Source organism: Schistocerca americana, chromosome 2, assembly GCF_021461395.2.
Source record: "Schistocerca americana isolate TAMUIC-IGC-003095 chromosome 2, iqSchAmer2.1, whole genome shotgun sequence".
NCBI lineage: Eukaryota > Metazoa > Arthropoda > Insecta > Orthoptera > Acrididae > Schistocerca > Schistocerca americana.
In genome coordinates, this window is record NC_060120.1 from 395,635,151 (window position 1) to 395,662,689 (window position 27,539).

The following is a 27,539-nucleotide window of genomic DNA, read 5'->3' on the forward strand; positions in this document are numbered from 1 at the left end:
AGCAGACTTTAAATGATTGCTCTAGGAATATATGACAACCTCCTACTTACTGATCTTGTAGGGATCATGAGGACAACATTAGATTAATTACAGCTTGCATAGAAACATTCAGTCATTCTTCCCACTCTCCATACATGAGTGGAACAGGAAAAAGTGATGATAACTGATATACTGGGAAATAGCCTCTGCCATGCACTTGACAGTGGTTTGGAGAGTATAGATGTAGATATAGGTTGATTATTAGCTTGCCGTACAACTTCCTTGTTCCATTTCATGTTGACTTGTGATGCTATGCTTCGATATTTAATCAAAGTGACTGCCTCAACCAGTACCACAGAGAGCACATTCAAATAATAAAAGATGGTTTTTCCCAGTTGTGTTCATCATTAACTTACATTTTACCATTTTTAGCTCAGTCTCCCCCACCCCCTCCCCCTTGGGTCCCATAGTGAATTTTTTTATCATTAGCTTGCTCTCTGTGTTGATTTTTTTTGTGATGCTAAATAGCACCTTGTTTTTATTTCAGAAAATGGTAACTGGTCAACAAGTGGTGGTCTGTGTCTTGAGTGGCTCCACCAAGTGCAGGAGTCATGGCAGTTATTGCCACCTCACCCTTCATTAATGGCATTTGCTTTGAGACTATTGGCAGTGCTTACACATGATGAACAGAGATTTACCTTTCTACAGAAAATGAACACTGTCAGTATCTTCTGTCAAAAAATGAAGCTTCAGAACAACAAAAATGTTTCATTAAATTTAGCTTATACTATTCTGCTGTCGTCAGTCATACAGCATAAGGAAGGAAGAAGATGGGTACTAGCTAATGGTAAATGTCTTTTATGTGAATGTTACCACCTGTGTATATAGCAATTATGATTTTGTGTAAATTCTAGTTGGAAAGCACTCAATTGTTACAGATTAAGTCATAATTTTTAATCAGCTGTAAGTTAAGAATGTTGCAGTTATTTATTTCGTCATATGAAGAAAACTTTGGTTTGATTTATGTATTCATCCAGGGTACTTATCACATTAATACAGGATTTGTCATCATAATACAGTGAAAACAAGCTGCTCACAATAGACATATGCACAGTATATATAAGTATAAATTTATGAAGAGGATAGATTACTGCTCACATATAGCTAAGATGTTGAGTCACAGATAAGCACAACAAAAAAATTCAAACAAGTGAGCTTTTGGCTGGAAAGGCCTTCATTGGAATTCGAGCACACACTCACACACACACACACACACACACACACACACACACACACACACACATACATACACACACACACACACAAATTCACACAAACACAACTTGCATATACACGTGTGACCACAGTCTCTGGTTGATGAGTCTGTACTTTTGCCATTTGTTGTTTTTTATTGTAGAATACCCCCCCCCCCCCCCCCCCGCTCTCTCTCTCTCTCTCTCTCTCTCTCTCTCTCTCTCTCTCTCTCTCTCTCTCTCTGTGTGTGTGTGTGTGTGTGTGTGTGTGTGTACAAACAACTTTTTTCCTTCAGTTAAATATGAGCATTATCATTTAATTATTTTTCTTTTTGCTCAATTTTAGGGTTGTGGAAGGATGTCATAAACTTCTGCCTTAGCGATGCAAGCATATATGTTGCTCGGGAAGGTCAAAAGTTTGTCGCAGATCTTTTTAGTAGCTTGCTAAAGGATGGAACACCTGGTGTTGCAGCTGTTGAAGAAATTATGAGATATGCCATGAATCCTGTTCTTATTGGCAGAAACAGCTTCGCAGTAGACGTAAAAAGCAAACAAGACAAAATGTTACCAAGTATAGGTATAATGTGTTACGTTTTTGAAACCTCAATGGATGTAAGAAATTTGGCTGTTTTGTGTGGCATAATAAACAAATACAGTTTAGAGACAGTGGCATGGTCACTGTTAAATGGCAGCCTTGACAATATATTTGTTGCACAAGTATCAAGATTCCTAGCACTCCTTTACTTTGTTTTGTTCAAATACAAGGCTAGTTCGTCTGGCCACATAACATTAGAACATGTGAAGGAAATAGATGCAAGTATTGTGAACTTGTTGTCCGCATTGTTTGCAAAAGGTTTTGTGAGAAACGCTCTGAAAATTATTGTCCAGTCTCATTTCCAGTGGCACGAATTTATTAAAATAATCCAAATTGATCCTGAAGCCAGGAAGCATGAATTTGAGAATCAGCTGTTAGCCTTACAGGTATGTTCACAAAATTTAAGTGTGCTTGCATTTTCTCTCAGGAGCAATAGTTAATTATGTTTCAGAAGTGACTACAGTATTTTTCTTTGGTTAGTTGAGTATGATTACTGAGATATTGAAACTGTTTTTTATCTCTCTAGTTGAGCATGTAAAGTGTAATTAGTATGAATGTCAGCCTTCAAGAAAGTCAATGCTCCCAATTTGAGTCTTTTCTGGGAGCACAGTTTTTATGGCATAATGTTTTATGAGCATTTTTGTATGAGAAAGCACAATAGTGACAACAATATTTTTTGAAACGTAAAATACAGTATATTCAGCTACTGCTGCCATACATCTAACATTAGTCCCCTTGTGATACTTTCAAACATTTTAAAATAGTTAACAGAGTGAAGATAGTTATTTTATATTTATTTTAGGTGGGACCAATTCTTGCTATTCTGTCCAGTACCACGATCTCACATGAATATTTCGATGAATTTTGCACAAAACTGACTGGTTTGATGCATCAGGAAACTGTTCGGGCAGTATATGCAATTAAGAAAATGCTGAGGGACCAGCCCAACAGTCATGAGGTTGCTCACATGGCTGTACTTAGTATATTACAGATAAAGGATGTAATGGACAAGGTAGGCATCAGAGACTGCAAAGTATTTGTGGCTTCTGTGAGATTAGTAAATGTTGATAAATTTTATACTTTAATTTTCTGATAGCTGTGACAGATATGCAAGAGCTATTTCTCTTATGTTTGTCAAACTGAAAATGTTGCAGTTATGCTGATATCTTCCATTTTACTGATTGGCATAAAGTGATGTGCTTGAATTATCATAATATGTTACAGTGAAACTGAAATCTCCCATTGGTAAAATTACATGTTAAATGTGGTAAGAACAGCGAACCTGAGAGTGCACTTATTTTCCTTCTATCTATTTTCTTTTTGAATGAAATGCATATTGCAACTGAATTTCTTAATGGAGTAAGGTACTTATTTTCTAGATGATCTTCTCTCTGCCCTTTCTCTGTTAAATTCAACCTCGTGATGTCTGTATTGAACTGTGTCTTATTCTATTGGTCATATGTATAGGATGAATCAGGTTCTTCGATATAAACTTAAGGGAATGTTTGATCTTTTAGAGAGTATTACATATTGTAAAATGACCATTGTCTAATGCTGCATCGTTTCAGGAGTGCACCCTCTGATGCAGTTGAGGAATGTGGTGCAGTAATTAAGACAAAATTTCCAGCTAGACTTCCAGATTTAGGGTTGTCTGTTTTTGAAAATAGCTTCATATGAATGTCTGGTTATTCTTTAATGTTCACCCCCTGTTGTACCCTCCAAGGTCTAACTGTGCTCCCCCTGCACTGTCGGGGGCTAGAATAGACCCGTAGCCCCTCCTTGCCTGTCTTAAGAGGCAACTAATAGGAGTCTTTTTTATTGGGCTAGAATTTTTAGATTGGTCTTGCGACTGTTCTTTGAACTTTTGAAAATTTTGCTCTTTTTCCCCCTTTTTTAACACTTTTACCTAACCTTTTTTGGCTTTTTAAATTCTGGTGTCCCTTTTTGGGTTTGACTTCCACTTTCCAAATTTTACCGAAGTGCAGGCGATATGTGGATCGACCCTTTACTTTGGTGCATTAACCCTCCACTGTGCACTGTTATCTTTTGCACCTATCATTCAAGTGGATCTACCTCTGCACCCAAAATCCAGCGTGTTAGCCAGTCCGTTGTGGTGGGGTTCTCATGTACCCTCTCGGTGGTAGCCCCCTGACAATGCAGGGGTCACACTGTTGATGCCTGAGCTGTACCCTCTCCACATCAGCCAATGAGTAGGTGGCTGTCCATTTTGGGGTACCAGGACTTGGGCAAAATTTACCGTGCCAAGAGGCCTTTGCCTTGGAGACATGGCGCCATGGGGAGAGTCTCTGATTGGAGTGAGTGACATCGGGATAGATTGTCTGCGATGATACAGGTCAAAATTAATGGTAGCTGTGCCAACACCGCCATCTCATCAGCCAGGAACAGTGATTTTAATGCAAAGGCTTACAATCCTACAGTATTTCCATCACTGACGATGCCTCAAGATAAGAACCAAGGCACAGAAAAATGGAAGCGGACAGTTTGCTGTGTTCTTGGTTTGTTCCCACACTGTTGGCAGCTTTTTTGCTACTACAAAGCCAATGCTTTTTGTTGAAAATATTGAAGATGTGTTTGGGGAGGTTGTGGCAACAGAGAAATGGATCTTTGCTGATCAAAACACCGCATGCCAACCCATCATGGGCACTTCAGACCTTTGTCAAGTTAGGAGATATACCAGTCACCATTTCTTCTCACAACAAGCACAAAAGAATTCAAGCTGATCTGAGACTACATGTTGTTGAAGAGTTGCACACTAATCTCGCATGGTGTGGAGTCCACTTTGTTCACTGCATCCAGAATGGATCCAAGGATAAAAGAGTGGAGCTTTTATCATGGATTTTACAGCAACATTTTGCCTAAGAAGGTTAAGGTCATGGTTTATAGGTGTGACGTAAGGCCTTACTTTCTTACTCTTCCAGTGAGATTTTTTAAGTGCCAAAGGTTCGGACACGTCCTCCCACAGGTTTAATGAGGCTATCTGTAGGGCATGTGGACAGGTGTCCTGTGAGGGCACCCCTTGTGACTAATCCCCTCAGTATGTCAACTGTCCGGAACTGCACCCTCCTCATTCACCACAATGCTCAGGGAGAAGTCAATTCAAGAGTACATAGTGCTTAACCATCTGTCTTACCAAGATGCAAAGAAAAAGGTTGAACGGCTTCATCTGACTGATATGGTCTCCAATTTTGTGAATGACATGTCACAGGCCACACCTCACACCATGACAAGGTCTTGCACGACACAATCCGGCCCTGGTCGTATTCCAGGACCTGCCCTGGTTGGGGAGGGAATGTCAGCTCCATCATTCCGTACACCTATAGCACCGGTAGTTACTACATCATCGGTGTGGACAGAGATGCCTAGTCATCCTCTGGCATCGTCAGGGACGAGGACACCTGTCAACATGCCCCTCTCTCAAGACAAAGACCAGCAGCCACAGGCTACAAGCCAAAGAAAAGTATTCTCCTCTTCACTCCCAGAAGACAAAATTGGGAAATCTTCACAGAAATCTAAGTCTCACAAGGATAAGAAGGATAAGCTGAAAGGTAAACTACTTTCTGAGGCTTCAGATGTTCCGCTCTCCATTCCTGTAGCAGTCAAGCGTATGCATATGGATAATGGATCAGGCATTCAGGTGAACCACAAAGTGGTAGCGAAGTAATAACATCCGTATTTTCCATTCGCCACTCTCTCAGCCCTGACTCCAACACTCCTTCAGTGGGATTACAATGACTACTATCGCCATTTGAATGAACTCTGTTATTTAATGGCTACTTACTCCATAATTGTCATAGCGCTTCAGTAAACGCTGTTTATAGCAACACACGTCCCTGCTCGGGAAAGCTACAAACCTTACTGTACCAATTGCATTAATGTTGAGAGAGCATCTGCTGGGGTCTGTAACCTCATACGCTCTGATATTCTCACTGAGCGGGTGCCCCGTATCATTGCACTAGATGCCGTGGCTGTTAGTATCTACCTGTCAGTTTGGAAGACAGTATGTAATTTTTATCTTTCCCCAGGTGGAACTTTCCATTATCACGAACTGTTTGAGTTAGTGACACAGCTCCCTGCCTCCTTCCTATTATTGGAGGACTTAATGCCCATGAAATCCTCTGTGGGGCGGCGACACAATGTCTCACAGAGCAGATTACTAGAATACCTCCTTTCAGAATTGGACATCTGCGTACTCAACACTGGAGCTGCAGCCCAATTCAGTATGGGCCACAGAACATTTTCAGCTATTGATTTCCAGTTTGCAGCCAGAGTATCTTAACCTTGATCCAGTGGCATGTCCATAGCAATCTTTGTGACAGTGACCATTTTCCTATTGTTCTCCCCCTCTCCACTCACAGAAATCTTGAACATGCTCCATGTTGATTGCTTCAGAAAGCTGATTGGCAGGTTTTCTCCTCTACAGCCACTTTTGCAGCCAGTCATGCGATGGATATAGACAGATTGGTACAGGATATTATAGATACTATCAGTCACGCTGCAGCATCAACAATACCCTACTCCTCCGGCTCATTCCGAAGACTGCTGGTGCCATGGTGGTCTGGAGATATAGCCACAGCTCTCAAGGAACACTGCAGGGCACTTTAGTAGCACAAGTGCCATCCCTATATGGATAATTTAACAGCATTCAAGAGACTCCAGGTGAAAATGTAGTTTTTAATAAAGAAAAGGAAGCAGGAATGTCAGGAGCGATATGTATCATCTATGTGATAACAAACTCCATCGTCCCAAGTATGGGCTAACTTAGCCGCATTTACAGCCATCCAACCTCAACGACAGTCCCTGTCATCCTTGTCAATGGTAACTAATCCCGCAGTACTTGCCAAATGTTTTATGATGTCCTTTCACAGTGCTTTGGAAGAGTGTCAAGATACGGCTCCTGGACCTGACAAAATCCACAACCAAATTCTGTAATATCTTTGTGCTGATAGTGTGAAATGTATTTTCCAGCTTTTTAATCAAATTTGGCAGGATGGAGAATTTCCCTCTCAATGGCAGGAAGGTACTGTTATTCCTGTCCTGAAACGCGAAAGGTCCCACATATTTTAACTAACTACCAGACAATTTCTCTGATGAATGGGCTGTGTAAGCTATTCAAATGAATGGTCAACAGCTGTCTTTGTTGATACCTTGAAGCTGGAGGGCATATATCAGAATTTCAAAACGATTTTTGGGCTTTCTGGTCTCCCATAGATCACCTGATTTGTTTGGAATCTGCAGTGTGCAATTCTTTCACGTGTCACCAACATCTGTTTGCTGTGTACTTGGACCTGCAGTAGGCATACGATACTACCTGATGATATCACATCCTATCTACACTGCATGAGTGGGGTTTCTGGGACAGTTTACCCATTTTTATCCAGAATTTCCTATCTCTCCAACTTTTTCATGTCCGGATAGGTTTGACCGTCAGTAGGAAACTGGAGTCCCTCAGGGATCAGTTCTTAGTGTAATGCTATTCACTATCACCATCAACGAAATAATAAATTCAGTGGACCCACAGTCTCTCCATCACTATGCATGAACTATCTTTGCCTGTACTGTGTGTCTGCATCACTGCGCACTGCTGAGTGCGCAGGGTGTTGTCTGGAGAGTTCATGACTGGGTCCTGAATCATGGCTATCAATTTTCTCCTGCAAAATCATGAGTCATGTATTTTTGCTGACTCTGGACTGTGCATTCACACCCAGAAATTTATCTTGGGTAACTGGTTACTTGAAGTCGTTGAAACTTTTCAGTTGTTAGATATTTTATTTGATAACAAACTAACTTGGCTTGGTTGATTTTATCCCACTAGGACTATGGGTTAGCAGCATCATCTGTACTGAGCTTGCTGGACCCTGTTCACCACACCGACGTGGTTTGGCAATGTGGCCCTTCAGTATGAGCCTTGTTGACAGCCTCCTGGTGGAAGCTGGTGTCCCACTACTGTGTGTTAGATGACAGCAGATTCTGACAAGTTACGCGGCCACAATCTGTCATATGCCTACTCACCCATGTCACTCAACTCTGTTCCACAACCAATGGTTCAGACTGCTCGTTGCCCAAAAGTTGGTAGACCAGCTGGGATCCGACTCAATATTCTACTCAAGGACCTCCAACAGCCTCCTGTGTGTTCCTAGAGCTCCCTCTTGACACCCCCCTCCATGGTATGTACTCTATCCTGTGATATGAGTGTACATCTGTTGTGAACCTATAAAGGATGTTGATGCTACCCTTCTCTGACACTTGCTTCTCTTGGTCCTCCACGATTATTTTAATTCAGTATGCATATACACAGACAGATCGAAAGTCAATGACGGGGTCAGTTAAGCTTTTCCTCATATGTTCACAAAAAGATTATGAAGATAACTTTAGAGAATCTTGAGCTCACATGGGGGCTTGCCAACAGTCATTCTTTCCTCAGACCATTCAAGTCTGCAACAAGTAAACGAGGAAATGACAGTGGTACCGTACACCAGGCATCAAAGATCAAAGATGGCTTGTGGAGTGTAGACGTATATTATGTTGGGAAGTGAGTTGGCAGGGGGAGATAGAAAAGAGGAAGAGGGAGATGGCGAAGAGGAGTGCGGAAAGCAAAGGTGTGAGTGAGTGAGGGGGTTAGCAGAGTCTGAGGCCTGAAGGAATATAGGGTTGAGTAATATCCCTTATCTGCATAATTTAGAGATGTTCTGTTGGGGGAGGGGAGAGGGGATTCATACAGATTGCTTGGGTTGTGGAGCAAACATTGAAATCAAGCGTGTTGTGCTCAGCAATGTGTTCTGCCACTGGGTGATCAACTTTTCTCGTAGCCTCAGTGTGGCAGTGGTTGTTAATATGCGAGGATAGCTGGTTGAAGGTCATGCCCATTTAAGAGGCTATGCAGAAGTCACAATAACTGATGTGACTGCTTTCACAAGAGGCCCTACCTCTTACAGGATACATTTCAGACATGATATAACCAATGGGTCAATATTAGTTGCCAAAGACTGAGAATTCAGTTGTAAGGTGCCGGGCTGTATCCTCGTATTAGTCTCTCTTACTAGTTCACGTCACAACCGGATGTACCAGTATTGAAACATTTCCTCACCCGGGGCACCACATGTAACGTGCCGGGCTGTATCCTCGTATTAGTGCCTCTTACCAGTTCACGTCACAACCGGATGTACCGGTATTGAAACATTTCCTCACCCAGTAGATAGTGCGCAGTGTTTTCGACCTACCTTGCTTTGTTTATTCAATATTGTCTTCCTGGTAGCTGCGTCCATCTCATCTAAATCACACTGAAATTAAGAAGCCAGGATCCTCGGTTAATTTTTCCAAAATCAAAAGTCAAGCTCGTATTCATTGTTGAACATTTATGTCAACCACAGTACGATTTATTAGTTATTACTCGCACACACAATATTCATGTGACCAGGCCTCTTACACTTAATTGTCACATAAGGTAGGTCAAAAAATTCCAGTATTTAACAATGTTCACAATTACATTTTTTTGGTACGACCGGAAAAATTAACTGACTTGCGCACTTTTGCTCCAAGAGAATCTGACCGAGAACTAACTGAGAACTGCACCAGCTCAGACCTTACATAGACGAGCGCTTGAATATTTGACTATTTCTGTTAATATATTATAGTTAATAATTTCCCAGGGTTAAAATGATCCTTTCTAACTGGTTTTGAAGTTAACTATTGGGTTTTATTATTTAAATAACATGAGTGAGCTGTATCAATTTAAATACGTGGAACTAACTTATGCATCCGCCGTGGGAATTCCCGACTTATACCCACGGCAGCCCTTTTGAACAATGATTTTTACATATTCAAATTACTTAATTAATGCACTTACAAAGTTAAGACTGGAGTTATTTTACGTAGAAAAATAAAGGTAGCAAAAGTATCGAAACAGATCTTGGAATTATTTGGTAGTTTGGTCATAATTGGCACTGAAAGTCATACAGGCTACAGATTTTAAGTCTTAATATCTATTTAACTAACAGACTTTAGGTTAATTCAAACACTTTGCTGGAATCAGTAAAATTTATGCTTTCTTTTGGATGCAGTCTTATAGCTGAATTTGATCTATTAGCTCACTCAAATTTTACTTAATATGTATTGCACAATATACGTCATTTTCCATAATTGTTAATAGTATGCATTTCCAATAAAACTGATTAGCTCATTACTTTCAGAATAGATATTAGAATGTACTGAAATAATAAGCTTTTACTAGGGGAATTTTATTTAAACTATTTCTGAATTCTGTACTATGAGGCTGAAGGCCACAGAATCTGAAGTCGGAATCTGAGTAGTGAAAATGAGAAAAAAAAAAGTTCATTGCTTAACTAAGTTACTGAAGGAGTGTAAAACCAAAACAGGATAGCAGTGGGCAACCCTGCTTCGTTACACAGTGTCAGACTGACAGCACCTTATGAAAAAGTTGCAACTCAGCATTCAATCAAAATAAAAAAAAGGACTCCTGCTTCATGGCGAGATGTTCTTGCACGGAGAGTCTATGCATAGAAGATTAAAGTGAAATCCAACATCTGAACATTATGAGGTACACAGGAAACTGCTGAACAAAATGAAACGTAATGTTTGCAACATGAAAATCAGCATGCAATTTCTGTTGTATGCAATGAATCGAATCCTGCAGCACTGTGGCAGAAAACAGCATGTCTTTGGGATTGTATTCAAGTCCTGTGTTTCATGCTTCTACATATGAATTAAACGAATTTTTCAATATCATTCAGGTTTCTTGTTGGTATAAATTAGGAGCCACAAGGTGGCATTTTCATGACAGATCTGTTTTTTGTAAAACATGATTATGCATCCACACTGTGAGGCAAGAGCATGAGAATCTCTAGTGGGGCTTTAGATAATGATGGAACAAGCATAGCCAGGACTGAAAATGTCACCATAGTTGTTGTACAAGTTATGGGATGCAATTTTTCTGTAGTTAATGATACACCTCCTACTGAGTTCAAATGTCTTAATTAATCAAATACTCAAGAATGACATCTGAGAGGTACCATGTAACAATAGCCCATCAATACTATTGGGACAGCTGATAGTTTTAAAACTGATTGACCAGTTGGCCAAATCAACTATGTGAGTGGTAGTCTCCTTGGGTTTGCTGCCAAATCCTAAAATCGACAAGGCATAAAATTTGGACAGTTTTTCTGTCTGCAATCTTCAGGAGAGATGCTGCTGCCAACACCAGAAACCTGTGTCCACTCATAGCAGAACACTGGTATCAACAATCTATAACCCCCAAAAGATTATCCCCAAACACTTGGGCCGGCAGCACCAAAGAATGTTGTGCTTTGATTTGGGAAAATGGGGATTCCACATCTTGCCTCTATTATTCAAGTTGTCTGCCAGCCTAATTTTCATTTATTCCTTATAAACACTGACCCAAAAACTATCAGTTTCATGGAAGTTTATCCCTCATTTAAACAATATTCTGTTATCACTGTTTCATGTAAGCCTTTCCACATTGACACACAATTTTATGTATGCCAGGCTTCCAAAGCCCTATCGCTTTCAACCTCCATGGTAAATTTGATGTTGGGATGAAGACACTTGAAGTGGACCCAAGTGTAAACACCACAACTTCAATTCTGTGGTTTTTATTGAAAGGCTGAAATCTTTGAGGCTGATTCCTTTGGATTTATATGTGAGTTTTGATGTGGTACATCTATTTACAAGGGTCCTGTAGTCCTTTACCACCCATAGTTGCCAACTTGTATATGGAGGACTTTGAGGATAGGGTACTGAGGACTGGTTTTCCATCCAACGTGCACCTGGAAATATGTTGGCAACACCTTTCTTGTCTGGCCTGAGGATATAATTTTCTCAACTGATCTTTCGAACACTTTAGCTGTCTCCATCTTAGTATTAAATTTATCATGGCGAATGGAAGAGACAGGAATCTTCCAGTTTTGGAGGTAATGGTTTACAAAATACATAATTGTTCTGTGGGGTTCGCACAGTTCAGGAAAGGTGTGTGGAACATTGCTGTAATATAAGGCTACAACCACCTTAAAAATCAGCAGTAGTAGAACATTGTTTCAATGAAGGATGTGGAAGGAGATTGAATGAGACTCCGATAATTGTTGGTATGTCAGGTTTTTGAGTCAGTGCTTATAAGGAATCCATTTAATTAGATGGCAGACAACTTGGTTAATAGAAACAAGGGTTTACCTCGTAGCATAATGTGAAATTTTGTATTATCTCTAATCAAAGCACAACATTCTTTGTCCCCCAGGGAGCTAGCTGCTGTTTGGCAGGTTTGTGCTTGGCTACCGCAGAGTCCCAGCTTTTGCAGCATCTTTTCCCTTCCATGCTGCATGTCTGTCCTCTTGCTGTTCTTTTCCCCTCCCTTGGGGAACATGTCTGGGCTGTTTTTGGAAATGTATTCTGCATTTTCGGTAGTCAATTTCAGAATACTCTCCATTGTTTTTCGTTACTTTTTTCTTTCTTTGTTCACCTTCTCCTATCCTTTTCCGCTTCAGCGTTCGAGGTTCCTCTTTTTCTTCTCCCTCCCTTTGCACACCTGAAGGCTGATCCATGCACATCTGATGTGTAACAGGTGACTGGGTAACCCATAATTCCCAGCCCCAAGTGTCGACAGGTAGTGTTCGCTCTTACTCTCTGGTATAGGCCACGCCGAGGGAAGGGTGATTGCCTGATCCCAAATTGCTGATTAGACCCTCTGTCAAGGGTTCGGGAGGTATGACCTGAGGTGTGATCAACCACCTAAGGCGGGTGTGCCCCCCTATGAAGTGGGTCCCCAGTTGGAAGGAATGCGCCATCAGAGATGCTGGCAATCATGGGGATTTCTTCACAGTGAGCCAATCATCTTCACAGTCAATGGCTGCGGAACGTAAACGGAATGAGGCTAGCGATTCTAAGACCTTCCCAGCTGCACTACGGTTCCTTGTGTTTTCACATACTGAAGACAGTCAGTCCTTTGCTATGGTAAATCCGTTTATTATTCAGAAAGGTGTTGATGCAATTGCTGGCCCTGTGAAATCCTGCTCTTGTTTACGCAATGGCACTTTGTTTTTGGATACTGCTTCTGATTCTCAAGCACAACTGCTTGCAGCTTCACTCCTCTATGGCTATCCTGTTCATGTCGGGGCCCACCAAATGCTGAATTCTTTCCTTGGTGTTATTTACACTAGGCTGCTCGATGGTTTGACTGAGGCAGAAATCCAAACATACCTCTCTGAGTAGGGTGTCATTGCAGTCCATTGGGTGATGAAAAAAATAGGTGCCTCTTTAGTGTCCACATGCCCTCTCTTTCTCACTTTGGATAGTCTGGTTCTTCCATCAAAGCAGGTTATAAAGTTATCACAGTCAGACTGTATATTCCGAACCCGATGCGCTGCTGCCAGTGTCGTCATTACAACCACACTCAAGTGTCCTGTTGACACCCAGCCAAATGTGTAACTATGGTAGGGATGCTCACGAGGGCAGTTGTCTACCTCCTTCTCCCCGCTGCATCAACTGCCTTGATGACCATGCCACCTCCTGCCGTAATAGTCCCATGTATCTCGATGAGTGGGCTGTCCAGGAGACATGGGTGAAGGAAAAAGTGCCTTACCCAGTCATTCGCAAGGTTGTTGGCTAGTTGGAAACCCTATGTTCTACTGTATGGCACCTACAATACTGTTCTTGCTGCATCTTGCTCCATGAAGGACATGGTCACGCAGACATGCGATCTCAGGCCCAGCACCACAGTTGTGAAATCACCCAGCATCATGGTAGTGTCCATGTATCCTCCTCCAGCTGTGCAGCATGCCACCAAACTTTCGCCTCAGGGGAGAAAGTTACCAGCTACACAACTGGCATGCCAGAAAGGACAGAAGGAATACTCGCATGAAGACTTCCTATGCCCTTCCAGCCAACCAGCATCTGAGTCTTCCTGTGCCAACTGGAAGGGCTCCAAGAAGTCAAACAGAGCCAAATGGTCTTATCCTTTGTTGACTTGAAGATCCTCTTCGACGGTGTTGCCACGTAATTCTCTCGACTAGTCACCCTCCATGTCACTGGTGTGTTCCACCAACCATTTTTCTACCCTGGACTCTTCAGGCTGACAGAAGGAGAACACCGATGCTTCTGTTGACCTCGTGGAGCAGGATCCTCCTGCCTCTGTGCCCTGTAGGAGTGAGTCTTCGAAGGCTGGCACTCGGCAGCTGCCGAAGTGACATCCCTTCATTCTTTCCTAGTCATTATTCTACTCCAGTGGAACGATCGTGGTCTTCGATCCAACAAAGAAGATTTATGGCTGCTCTTAGACTCGCAGCGTCACCTTGTTCTCTGCCTTCAGGAAACAAAATTGTGTTCTCACGACTGCTTTGATCTCTCACATTTCTTCCCAGTCTGTTTTAACCTTTCTCCTGAGGAAGGCATTCCATCTCGGGGGAGTCATGCTGCTCATACAGGATGACGTACATAGTCAACCCATCTCCTTGACTACCCACCTGCAAGCTGTTGCATTTCGCCGTTTCCTTCCTCACTTTTCCCTTTGTACCGTTTACATTCCTCCATCATTCGATGTCACCAGGGCAGACTTCCTCCAGCTTATTCGGGAAGTTAACTCATCCCTTTCTGCTGCTTGGTGACTTTAATACGCACTATCCCCTTTGGAGTTTGCCCAGAACCTGTCCAAGAAGTGCCCCCATGGCTGACCTCAAGCAACTTAATGTCTTCTGCCTTAACACAGGAGGACGTGTGTTCTTTTCAGACTCCAAGCACACCAATTCCCATTTGGACCTATCCTTCAGCACTGCCCAGCTTGCTCATCGTCTCGAGTAGTTTCTCTCTGCCACATACTTGAGTTACCATTTCTCGTGGGCTTTACTCCTCCCTGGCGACTAGGGAGATTACCTTACAAACGTTATCCTTACTGCTGCAGAACATTCCATTCCTCGCACTTTCTTTTTACCATGTTGTGTCCTGGTCTCTTTGTGGACTGAGGCATGCCGTGATGCAATTCGCACGCGGAGACATGCTCTCCATGTTTTCAACTGTCATCCTACAATGGCAAACTTCATTCAATATAATCTGTTGCATGCACAGTGTAGTTGCGTTCTTTGTGATAGTGAAAAAGCTAGCGGGTGTTTCATTCCCTAGTTCTTTTAATAGTTCCACTCCCTCTTCCGTCGTGTGAGCCAACCTCCAATGGCTCTTTGGGACCAAGATCCATTCCCCAATTTCTGGCCTGACAGTTGCAGACAATGTCTTCGTGGACCCTATTGGTATCTCCAAAATGTTGGACCGCTATTTTGCGGAGATTTCAAGCTCCTCTCACTATCATCCTGCCTTCCTCCACTGGAAACGAGCAGGGGATGTTTGAGTGATAACATTCTCTTTTCAGAATCGTGAGTGGTACAATGCCACCTTAACTATGGGGGAGCCATATCATGCTCTCACTTCATCCTGATCCTCTGCCCCGGGGCCAGACGATCTTCACATTCAGGTGTTGCAGTACCTTTCTCTTGCGGACAAGCACTTTCTCCTTCTTACATTCCATCAAATCTGGGCAGAGGGCACGTTTCCCAGATGGTGTCGTGACTTCACTGTCATACCCATACCTAAGCCCAGTAAGGACAAACACCTTTCTTCTAGCTACCGCCCCATTTCTCTCACCAGCTGTGTTTGCAAGGTGATGAAACATATGATTCATGTCTGGCTGGTATGGTGGTTCGAGTCTTGCAATTTACTGATCACTGCACAGTGCGGATTTCAAGTGCGCCGTTCTGCAGTTGACCATCTCGTCACTTTGTCCACCCATGTCATGAATGGTCTTCTGCGGAAATCCCAGACTGTGACCGTGTTTTTCGATTTGGAGAAAGCCTATGCCACCTGCTGGAGGACTGGTATCCTTCGTACTCTGTACAAGTGGCCACCTACCCATTTCCTTCAGGAATTTTCAAAAGACCAAGTTTTCAAGGTATGTGTGGGTTGTGCCTTGTCGGACACCTATATCCAGGAAAATGGTGTGCCTCAGGGTTCTGTTCTGATTGTCATCCTCTTTGCTATTGTCATTAACCAATGACCTGTCTCCCGCCAGTCATCTCCGACTCCCTTTTTGTTGACAATTTTGCCATCTGTTGCAGTTCTCCATGGACGTGTCTCATTGAGCAGCGTCTTCAGTGGTGTCTCAATCATCTTTACTCATTGAGCATCGACAATGGCTTTCATTTTTCCACTGACAAAACCGTCTGTATGAATTTCTGGCGGTGCAATTGGTTTCTTCCATCGTCCTTACATCTTGGACCTGTTGCTCTTCCATTTATTGAAACTATGAAGTTCCTGGGGCTCACGCTTGATAGGAAGCTTTCATGGTTCTCCCAGTGCCTTACCTGGCAGCCCACTGTGTGTGGTCCCTCAGTGTCCTATGTGTCCTCAGTGGTACATCCTGGGGTGCAGATCGAACTGCCCTCTTCCCTTTGTGCTGGTCCCTTGTCCGTTCGAAACTGGGTGTTTCATTTGTGCATCTGCATGTGTGTCCCTCTTACGCCATCTCCATACTATCCACCATTGTAGCATCTATTTGGCCACTGGCACCTTTTACAATGTCTCGGTTGAGCGTCTGTCTGCGGAATCTGCCGAACTACTGCTGTCCTACTGCCGTGAATTTCTCATCAGCATATATGCATACCATTTGTCTGCCACGTGTGGCCACGCATCGTATGCCTCCTTCTTCGATGGCTCCTTTGATCGCAAGTATGGGGTGCATCCCTTTGCTCTGTTACCTCCTGGAATTTGCTTTTGGCTCTTGCTCCAACAGCATAACTTCAAGCTACCTGCAACTTTGCATGTTATCATCATTGTATTGACCTGCTCAGCAAATCTCTGCTCCACTGTCTTCTTTCTGTCCAACTATGAACTAATATCGACCCATCGTCAATGCGCTCTCTCCTCCTCCCTCCTCCTCCCTCTCCCCGTCCCCCTCCCCCTCCCCCTCCCCCTCTGCCTCTGCCTCTGCCTCTGCCTCTGCCTCTGCCTCTGCCCCTGTCCCTCCCCCTTTTTAATACTATTTATTAAATTATGACCATAGTTAAACAGCTGTATCTTCCTGTAACTTTTTTAAGTGCAGTAGCGAGTGGTCACATGTTGACATCATCTTCATGATCATATAATGTAGCACTCATTCTATTTATGTGTGCATTTATCGTATGAAAAGACTGGACCTTTGTGCCCTCAGTAGTAGTAGTAGTAGTAGTAGTAGTAGTAGTACATCCAGTAGTGTAGTAGCATGATGTGCCCAAACCAAGTGCTATGATTGAGACATTGGACTTTCATTGAGGATGAAAGGGCTTCATATTACTGACCACTCTATTTAGGTTTGCATTGTGTCCCCGTATCTGGTCAGGAAAATGTTGAGGAGGTTACTTAAATAGACCGCAGCTAATTCTGTTCCTCAGCTTACACCATCAGAGCTAATATTCCATATCTTAATTATCCCATATGTTACTTTGAAATTTGTTGGCACATTATTCATATCATTTGATTTTTCAGGTTTATATGCTAGTTTGTGTTCCTCAGTTTGTTTCTTTGTATGTAATGTGTCCACTAGATTTATATTTATTCTGTTTTATTATGACTTTCTCTTTTTCTGATTTCCCTGATTGTACATAATGTAGAAATTTACCTAGATCAGTCAAACTCAGCTAACAGTTGTTATTTTCATTGTGATGGCAATATTTTCTTTCATAGCTTTCATGATTTCACCAATTATTCATTTTTTCCAGGATAAAGCAGTGGTTGTGTTCCAGGTTTTAATGTATAGCTTAAAAGAGTTTATGCCACCATCTGTGCAGTGTCTTCCAGGATTCACCATTGATTCGTATGACTTTCCAATAGAGTATCCAGAGTTACTCTCAACAGTCTTGGAGGCTTTAATGATGCTAATCACAAACTTCCACATTGTATGGTCACAAAGTGTAGAATCCATTTGCATCTTCACATTTCTATCAATTTTACTCCAAAATCCAAACCTCAGTTGCAGGGTACGTATGATGATAATTAGTAATTTTGTTGTTGATTATGTAACATAATTTATATGTGTAGTAGTGAAATACTGTGAAAGTATGAAACATAGTACTGGAACTATAATGTATGTGAAACAAAATTAGTGAAAAACACTCAAAAATGAAAATTTTAACTGTTGAAAGGTATGTGCATTCACTGTTTAGACGCAGTAACTGGGAACATCAAAAAATTAAATATCTTGTGTGTTTTGAATTGCATTCCTTGTCTTAGAGACAACACAAGGAAGGAAAGAAGGGCAAGCTATCGAAAACTGTAAGAATATAGGGAAGGGTTAGCTGCTCAGAATCCTGACTTCTCACAGAGGTGTAGATACTGAAAAGCCACTGAAAACAACAGGTGAATTGCAACAGACATTCATGAATCCTTCACAACCTTTGTTAGGCCGGTATTACACTATCATATTTCTTTGACAAAGTTTGATAAAAGGTATGATCAAATATTTGTCACATTTGTTTGACAAAGATATTTAAAGTGGCACTAGAAAGGGGTATTACACTGTCATCATATTTTTCGTCAAAATTCAAGATGTTCGACAACAACAACTTGTTACTATGTGTAGCAGTTGCATGTACCACAATAGCACTGTGTGCGCATTTGGAAGAGAAGTGAGGGAAGAAAAAGAAATGTACTTGGGTGAAGCCGCAGGTTTTATGACTTGACGATAAAAGCATTCAACAAAATATGTTATGTGAGCTTCTAGTGGAGGAAGTCAAGTTACACATAACTTACTTAAGAATGGATGAGCATACATTTCAGTATTTGCTCAGTGAAGTGTCTCATCATATCACAAAGCACAATACTCACATAAGAACTGGTATATATGCAGAAGACAGGCTCACAGTAACACTCGGATTTCTTGCTACAGGAGAGAGCTACTCTAGCTGTCAGTGCAGCACTCGAATACCACAGTGGACATAAACTAAAATAATACCAGAAACGTGTGAAGCAATTTATAAAGCACTAAAGCACCAAAATCTGAAAGTAAATAAATGTTCAATACACTTCATGTGCATTAATAACTATTTTTATTGTAGCTCAAAGTAATAATTACATTTGGTGTCCCACAACTACAAAATTAATAGAAATGTATGAAGCTGATGAGGCACTTTACAATGTGAGTCATCCTGAGTACAAAAATAGATTAAGAAGACTGGTGAGGTCAGAAAATATATAAGTAAAGCGCCTCATTACACACACACACACACACACACACACACACACACAGGGTGTCCCATTCCCATTTATCTGGACCACCCTAAATAACTGTTTGTCCAGATGAAAATTACAAAATGTTTCAAGCTCATGCTCTTTAGCCGTGAGAGGGGCATCAATCAACATGATTGCCTTCATTGTAGCTTTGTTTTTTACAAAGATATGAACAGTGGTATGACTTTTTTAAGTGGCACCCTGTATTTTTTCGTTCGGTAATTCATTTCCTCTCCTAAAGACCTATTCAAAAATGTGTCACAATGTACCATTCACTGAAACACAAAATTATTAATTACATAGCACAAAATTGACGTTGATGATCCCAGCGCTTAGTGCAGGTACTCGGGGTAATGGAGCACATCCACGTGCTGATGTTAGCAGAGGACAAATGTGAACGTAAGTAGAATGCACACCCATCATTCTGTCAACCATCGTCAGTTGAAGAGTTGTGTGAGTAGAATGTACACCAACGAAGAGAAGGTAGAAATGCTACTCATCTATGGGGAATGTAAGTTAGAACAGTAATTTGCAATACTGTTTTCTTATGTATGAGTACCTTTAGTACAGTAGTTTAGTCCTTTTAAATACTGTTGTGTAGAGTAGGCATACAGTAAAGGCTGTCCTTCCTACAAACTGCATCGACATAATGTTTCTTTTATTGTCGTTATTGTTGTTGAAGGTAGGCAGAATGCTACGCAGGCAGTGGAACTGTACAGAGAGTGATATCCTGACAAGAACCCACCTTCCCAACAAATTTTTTCTCGTCTTGTTGCAACACTTCGGAAAACGGGAAGTTTCAACTCACAACAACGCAATTGTAGCACTCGCACAGACGAAGCTGCCAAAGTTACTGATCTTGCTTCCATTGCTATGAATCCACATGTGAGCACACGACAGCTTGAACACGAGTTTGGCATTCCTAAAACCAGTGTATATCATATTCTTACACATCACCAGTTCCATCCTTACCGTGTACACCTGCATCAAGAATTGCATGGGAATGATTTCCAGAATCGTGTACAGTTCTGTCAGTGGGCACAGCAGCAAATCCTCGCCAACCCGAACTACTTCTCCAATGTTCTGTTTACCAATGAATGTTCCTTCTCAAACAAAGGACAGGTAAATACAAGGAACATGTGTTATTGGTCTAGCGACAACCCACGATGGCTTAGACAGGTGGAACATCAGCATTAGTGGAGAGTTAACTTCTGGTGTGGAATGCTTGGAACTACAATTATTGGCCCTTATTTCATCAATGGTAGCTAAATGGCACAGCGTATGCCAACTTCCTCAGATGAATTCTTCCCCCTTTTCTGGATGAAGTGCTGCTAAGAACCAGAATGCTTATCTGGTATCCACACGATGGATGTCTAGCACGTGCCTTGCGTGCACGTCATGTTCTGAACCGAAGGTATCCTGCCAGATGGATTGGTCGAAGAGAAACAGTTACTTGGCCTGCTAGGTCTCCTGATTTAAATCCTCTGAACTTTTTTCTTTGGGGCTGTATTAAAGACGACATCTATCGCAATATTCCAACAAATCCAGAGGACATGCTGGAACCTTTCATGCTTGCTTGTAATTCTTGTCAGCAAGCAACTCTGGAAGCAGTAAATAATTCTTTCATTCAATGACTGCACCAGTGTATCAGTGTCCAGGGTCACCGCTTTGAGTGCCTTTGAATGTTCTACTCCTGGGCAATGGTACAAGAGAGTCAAAGTCAATTTTCAGTTATGTTTGTACTTGGTTTTCATTTGTTGTCTGACAACTCCAGCAAGTGGACGAGTTTGTGACCTCAGGCTCAAAGTCAATGTTGTGTTACGTAATTAATGATGTTGTGTCTCAGTGAATGGTACACTGTGATACATTTTTGAATAGGTCATTAGGAGAGGAAATGAATTACCCAATAAAAAATATAGGGTGCCATTTAAAAAGTCATACTGCTGTTCCTATCTTTATAAAAAATAAAGCTACAACAAAGGCAATCATACTGATTGATGCCCCCCGGATGGCTGAAGAACATTTGCGTGAAACATTTTGTAATTTTCGTATGGACAAACAGTTATTTAGGGTGGTCAAGATAAATGGGACACCATATACACATACTTTCGCTTTCTCGTGAGAGTATCTTGAGCTGAGGCCATTAATTTTCTTTTTTATGTTGTCAGCCATGCACCCTGGCTATATGTCACGGCTAATGACTTCTGCAATTTTTTTTGTAGCTCTCCAATCTTCTTAATCTATTTTTGTACTCAGCGTGCCTCATGTTGTAAACTGCTTCATCAGCTTCATACATTTCTATTAATTTTGTGGTTGACAGCACACACGATTTAAACTTCGCAGCTATGTTTACAAACATATTACTGGTGACAGAACGCTGCAGTGATTCTAGTGCTCCAAGTGGTAACATTTCATATTGTAGTGAACAGAAGACAAGTGACTTTTGTGATCAAATCTACAGCGATGCCCTAGGTTTGATCATATTTATTTGACGACAGGCGAGATTTGACAAAGTTCCCTATTACACCATCAAATTTCTTTGACATAAATATTTGGCATATCAACTATGGCAAAGAAGTACAATAGTGTAATACCTGCCTTAGAAGGAATGGTAGGGTGATTGTAAACTACAATAACCAAACATAAGATAAAAATAAAATTTGTACCATTAGCTGGGAATCTGGTAATATATAGCAATATAATTACAGTGAAACATTTTGAACTGATTCATCAACTTCATGAATGCTTGCCTGTACTTTACTTCTTATGATGACTAATTTTCTTTCTTAGTTACATTAAACATTAAGTAGACCTATATTACTTTGAACTGAAAGAAAATAAAATTTTACAAATCATTTGGGTTTTATTTTTAGTAACTTTTGGCTGTGTTATTTGTTTCATCATGTCTTCAGTCATACAAAACATAGGAGAACTTGTGCATATACAATGGCAGCTAACATGCACTTGAACAAAAAGTGACTAAAATACTAGCTTTTTGCAGTTTGTAGTTACCATGTCAGGCCAAGAAGAGAACTACGAGAAAACAGATACTGCTCTTAAGAATGTGACTTTTAAACATGAAAAATCAGAATTCTCAGGCTGAACAGCCAACAAATATGAGAGAAGGAACCAGAATTACCTAGCATAAGAAATGGACGGGTAGCAACAGATAAAAATAAGAGGAGAGGCAAGTTGCGAAGAAGCAGCATTAAGAAATAACGGAAATGTCACAAAGGGAATGTAAGAGAAAAGTCAAAGGAATGCTCAAAGAGGGAAGATAAATAACTGAAATAAATGAGTGTGGAGTAACAGAAATGTTATGGTAAAAATGACAAAACAGGAGAGAGGGAGAGAGAAAGAGAGAGAGAGAGAGAGAGAGAGAGAGAGATAGATAGATAGATTGTACTTGATATTATGATTAATTACTCTAAAGACCAAGTGGATGGTAGGATCCAAACATGTGAAGTCTCATCTGTAAATTTTTAAGGGATTGCGTCCAAGAGAAATAATTCTAATTAACTAAATGTGCTGAATTATACATTAGCTTCAGAATTAGTTTAGGATTGACAGATACGAATGAAATATGGGTGATTGTGGGGGTGGGGGAGGGTGGAGTGGGGGGGGGGGGGGTTGGAGGAGAAGTCCATCAAGAGCCATGGCAAGCATTCATCCAGTAGTCCAGTATCCTGCAAGATCTGTAACCGTATCATAGCATCCACCCACAGTCCCCCCCCCCCCCCCCCCCCCCCTCCACCCCATCCTCCCCTCCTACATTCACCACTTGCATTATGCTCCAGGTTCAGGCAGTTTATTGTCCTTTGGGATAGTTTGCTTCAGGATGAGATTTTGTATGTCTTCATTTCTTATAGTTGCAGGGTTAATATTTTATGTATCATCACTGTTGTTTGTTGTGTGGTACTGAAGAATTTCAAGAGGTGGTTGGTCAAATGTTCTTTTTTTAAATTAAAATACCTTTCTCTTGCTGCAATTTAAATTTATTGATGTTCCAGGATCATATCCTCTTTTACATTAAGGCATTATTGATTGATTTAATTTGGAATAATACAGTTTTGTTTTTATATGCAGTACTTACAGATTAGAAAACAGTTCACGTCACAATTTTTATGTCAATAAATTGCTCCTGACTGTTATTCATTTTTCTGGCCAAAATCTGCATTTCTTCTCATGTGGTCAATCATTTATTGACCAGAAAAATGAGTATCTGTAAATAGTAATTCTACTGTATTATTCCAGATTAAACCCACTGAAGATGTCTTAATGTTACAATCAAAACACGTCTGGAATGTAAATAAATATAGACTGCAGCAAGAAAAAGGTGTTTCAATTTTAAAAATGAATATTTATATACTTTCTGCAGTTGATGGCCACACCAACAAAATTGTTGGTCAAGTGTTATTCAGCTGAAAGTTCATCACTCTCTTGGCCAGGATATTGTCATAAGAGGCCAATAAAGAAATAGTTTGTTCATTACCTGTGTACTCTATCAAAGGAAAACTTCAATTGTGGTCTGTTTCTTTCCATTAACAAGTTGATCGAAAGAACTGCTATATATAGGCTTGAATGTAAACTAGATTTGCTAGAAAATCTGTGGAAAAGAAGAGGAAACTGGAAAATAACGGGAAATCATTGTATGGCTAAGTGGATTACAGAGAGAGGTTAACCCTATAAGCATGGGCAATTTTCCATTTTTCTGTACAGAATCATAGGGATTTTTATATATATATAAATAATTAGAATAGTTGTAAGGATAGAATTATAGGAATGTAACAAGAAAACCAAAAACGTGCTTTTAAATAATACGGAAAATGCAAAAATTGCATTCAACATTATAAAAACAGAATAAACTTACTGTTAAATTTTCTGATCCCACACACACAAGCTCGAGAATCTGGTTACAAAATTGCTGCTACGAGAAGGTGTACGTGTAAGTACATGAGTGGTACTTGAAAACATGTAAAACGTGACTCCCACTGTTTCAGACTGGAAAATAGTGACCTCCAATGTTCCAGAGCAACAGAAAAGTATTTGATGGGAAAATCACGACTTCTGATGTGCAAACAGAGCAGAAATTATGACATCTGCGATAATCGTGGCTCCTCAGAAATGGTCCGTAAAGTGCTGAACCCATATGTCTGCATTGTCTGTGACTGGGGATTAATTTGCTGAAGATGCAATATCTTGTCACTTTCATGATTGTTATTGTGCAAAGGAGCATCCAAAAGAGAAAATTATTGACCACTTTAAGCAAGCAGGTTGTCTTAAATGCAGCTGCACATCATTATTTTACAGTTGTGCACAACCTGGATTTTTATAATGGATATTTCTGAGGCTGTAAGCTATTGATGGAGACAGAAGTTTTAGCTGGGTGGTGCTGTATCTCCGATAACAGAGACAAAATACGAACGATATTCCTCAATCTGTTTTGATTGGAAAAAAAAAAAACAATAAACAAGAACATTGCTGATGTCGACAAAGTACTCGAAGCAAAACACAATTTAAGCAAGAAATAAAGTATAGAGCCCACTTTGGATCTTATAACAGAGAATAACAAAATAAAATGGTTTCCCTCACAAGGCTCTCGCTCAAGAAAGTCCACGAAAGAAAAGACAGAAACAAAACTACTAATGAATGGTCAGCACAGCATTACCACAAAGCTGTCCAGGGAGGCCAGACCATAGTTACACGACACTCTTGAGTCACAGTCCAGAGCTACCATTCCTGACGATTCGGCAACTAGCAGGTGAGGCGCATGGATGTTGCAGCCGGGATGGCAAATCTCTACAAGTCTGGGCAGTGTGTCAAACTGCCTTCTGGCCGGTGATGCGCCGGCTTATAAGACCAATTGGCGGATGGATCTTCTGCGACTATTTTTTATCATGTGAGTGGTGTAGAAAAATAGTATGCTTGTTGATCGCGACTTCCGGTGCTTTTGTTGATCCACGGTGCTTGGACAGTAGCCCCTGGCTGTGTTTTTGTCTCCAGCAGCGGCCTTGGTTGTCCTGTAAACATCTGCTTTTGTTTCACTTGCTGTGATGAAGGCATCCCGCATCTCTGTTCCGTCATGCGAGATGCCGATGTCACAGACATACAGGACGGTCGCTGCAGGTGGTGATGCCAATTTTGAGGCAGACGTGGGGTAAATATCAGTGAAATTGTGGCGATTGATGAAACATGGGACAGTTCTTACCACATTCTAAAGAAGGACTGGACAGATGCCACGATTTATTCTTTTGCATGCAAGCTTTCCTATTGAACTCTCTCCTGCTTTTTTTAGTGAATAAAACAGGATATTGGCATGGAGAAATGATAAAAAGAAGCATTTCTTAGTCTTACTAATACTGAATATGTGAATCCTGGTAACAGTTCTTCTTGATAATGCGCCTAAGCTTCTATTGTTATTGACAAGATGGTTACCATGGCAAAATGAAAAGACGGAGATGGTCGATTGGCTTCAGTATTGCTGTATGAAGATAACTGATAATCATAAAAAGGCGGAACTTATGGAAAGCATATCTCTCCATATACACCAGATATGAAACCTGTGGGCATAGTCATTAGACTCTCAACCCAATAGATAGATGCAGCACTAAGTTATAGGTTATTTTACCAGGAATAGTAAACAAAATTTACTGTCTGCAACTGAACAAAACTCTTAGAAAGTCAGCCTTGAAGACAAGAAGAAAGCTACAAATATATGTAGAGCATCATGCAGAAAGCATTGCAGAATTAAATGGTAAAATATAATCTTTCAAGGCCGAAATTGTCACAGTTAATACAATATTCCAGGCTATTATGCCGTGGTCGAAGGGATTTCACTTCAAAAACCCCATGTTTTGTCCCCATCTGGGGCATTTTCAAGGGGGAGCGCAGCTTTGTTGAATTTCCGATTCACACCCTGGCTCGCTACTGAGGTGTGAGTCAGACATTCAACAAAGCTACGATCCCCCTTAAAAATGTCCTCCGCAGATGGGGACAAAACGTCGCATTTTAAAGTGTAATCCCTTCAAACATATCATAATAGCCTGGAATATTTTATTATTGTGAGAATTAAGATATTTAGAAAAAATTCAGTAGACGAAATGGTCACATTATTAAACAATGACACTGATGGTTGCTTCGAGCGTCTATTGTAAGAACAAGAGTAGTGTCAATACAGTTTGTCCATTGTCAGAGGCAGATTTAACTGAATGTTTGGAATATGTGGTTTAGCACTAGAACTGCTGGAATTTTTGAACACCTTATAACCACAGTCCACCTTATAACCACAGTCGGGACAAAAATGGCCCCCTCTAGTCAATGCATGTACAGCTTGTTCTTAGTCTTTTTTATGGGTGAGATGAGTTTTTCTGTAAAGATAGACACTCTAGTGGTTGGTTAATTGCGAACATCGAATATTTTGATATTTTTTTCTCCAAATCCAACTTAAATATCCAAATACATGAAAACTTCATCATTACAAAATGAAATTTTGAGTTATTCATAGAAATACAGTCAAATCATATTCAACAAATAAGTAGGAACATTTAGTATATAATCATTATGTTACCATAATCTAAGAGAGGTCTACACTTTGCTACACACTGCCTAAAGGTAAACATTACAGGCTGTGTAAGTGAATGTGTTCCTTTTAATACCTACAGATCATTGTAGATTGTAGACAGAGCTTTACAATCTGCACAGCCTGCTAGGAAACTGTAACAAAACATTTCTTGTAAATTGGCCCTAGTCTCTTTATAAGCTTTGGCAAGTTCCACTGTGAGCATGAGAAGACGATGTCACCTTGTTATTATGATCTTTTTCGACATCTCTGTAGATTACCCAGGCGTTGATACTTGCTAAATCTAGAATGTTATAAAAATATGAACAGGTCACATTCTTCCACCAGCTTTCAGTGAGTTCTTGTGAGCCACCTGGTCAACACAATTTGCTGTGTATGTAGTTTTATTGTAACATGTCACCATCAGGCTTTGAGTACATGTCAGTTTCAATTTGTACATTTGACTGCAAGGAACTGGGGATTACTACAATCACACCTGAATTTGCGTGATCAGTGTGAGGGTCAAATTGTTGGTTTTGAAAGCTACAGTTCTGCGTAGTTTCTCGCAAGCTTTCTTCAAATAGTCAGGTACTATCCTTCTGATTTTGTTTATTGTAATGAACAAGATTGTTGGGTTTGCTTTCAGATTCATTCTAGTAATACTCAGCTGAAGAAGTTATTTTTGTAAATCCTCATCGCCAGTTTTGTAAAGGCATTGTTGCTACTGCTGTGGAGGCCAAGTTTGTGAGTTTGTGAAATGGCTTCTGGTGCAGCACACTGCTATGAAAATTTATCCCTGCCACTATTACACACTTATGCCCCACGGTCAAGTAACACAATAGAAAACAAAGGTTCTACAACACAC

At 40.8% G+C, this 27,539-nt stretch overlaps 1 protein-coding gene across 1 annotated transcript in view; it reads left to right on the top strand.

The window, feature by feature from the left end:
* LOC124595228 overlaps window positions 1-27,539 on the top strand; it is a 106,808-nt gene that overhangs the window by 34,459 nt on the left and 44,810 nt on the right. Inside the window, exons 2-5 of the mRNA XM_047133883.1 lie at window positions 527-826; window positions 1,579-2,213; window positions 2,630-2,839; window positions 17,610-17,867. Of these exons, the coding sequence (XP_046989839.1) occupies window positions 527-826; window positions 1,579-2,213; window positions 2,630-2,839; window positions 17,610-17,867 (1,403 nt within the window). The remainder of the gene's footprint in view (window positions 1-526; window positions 827-1,578; window positions 2,214-2,629; window positions 2,840-17,609; window positions 17,868-27,539) is intronic.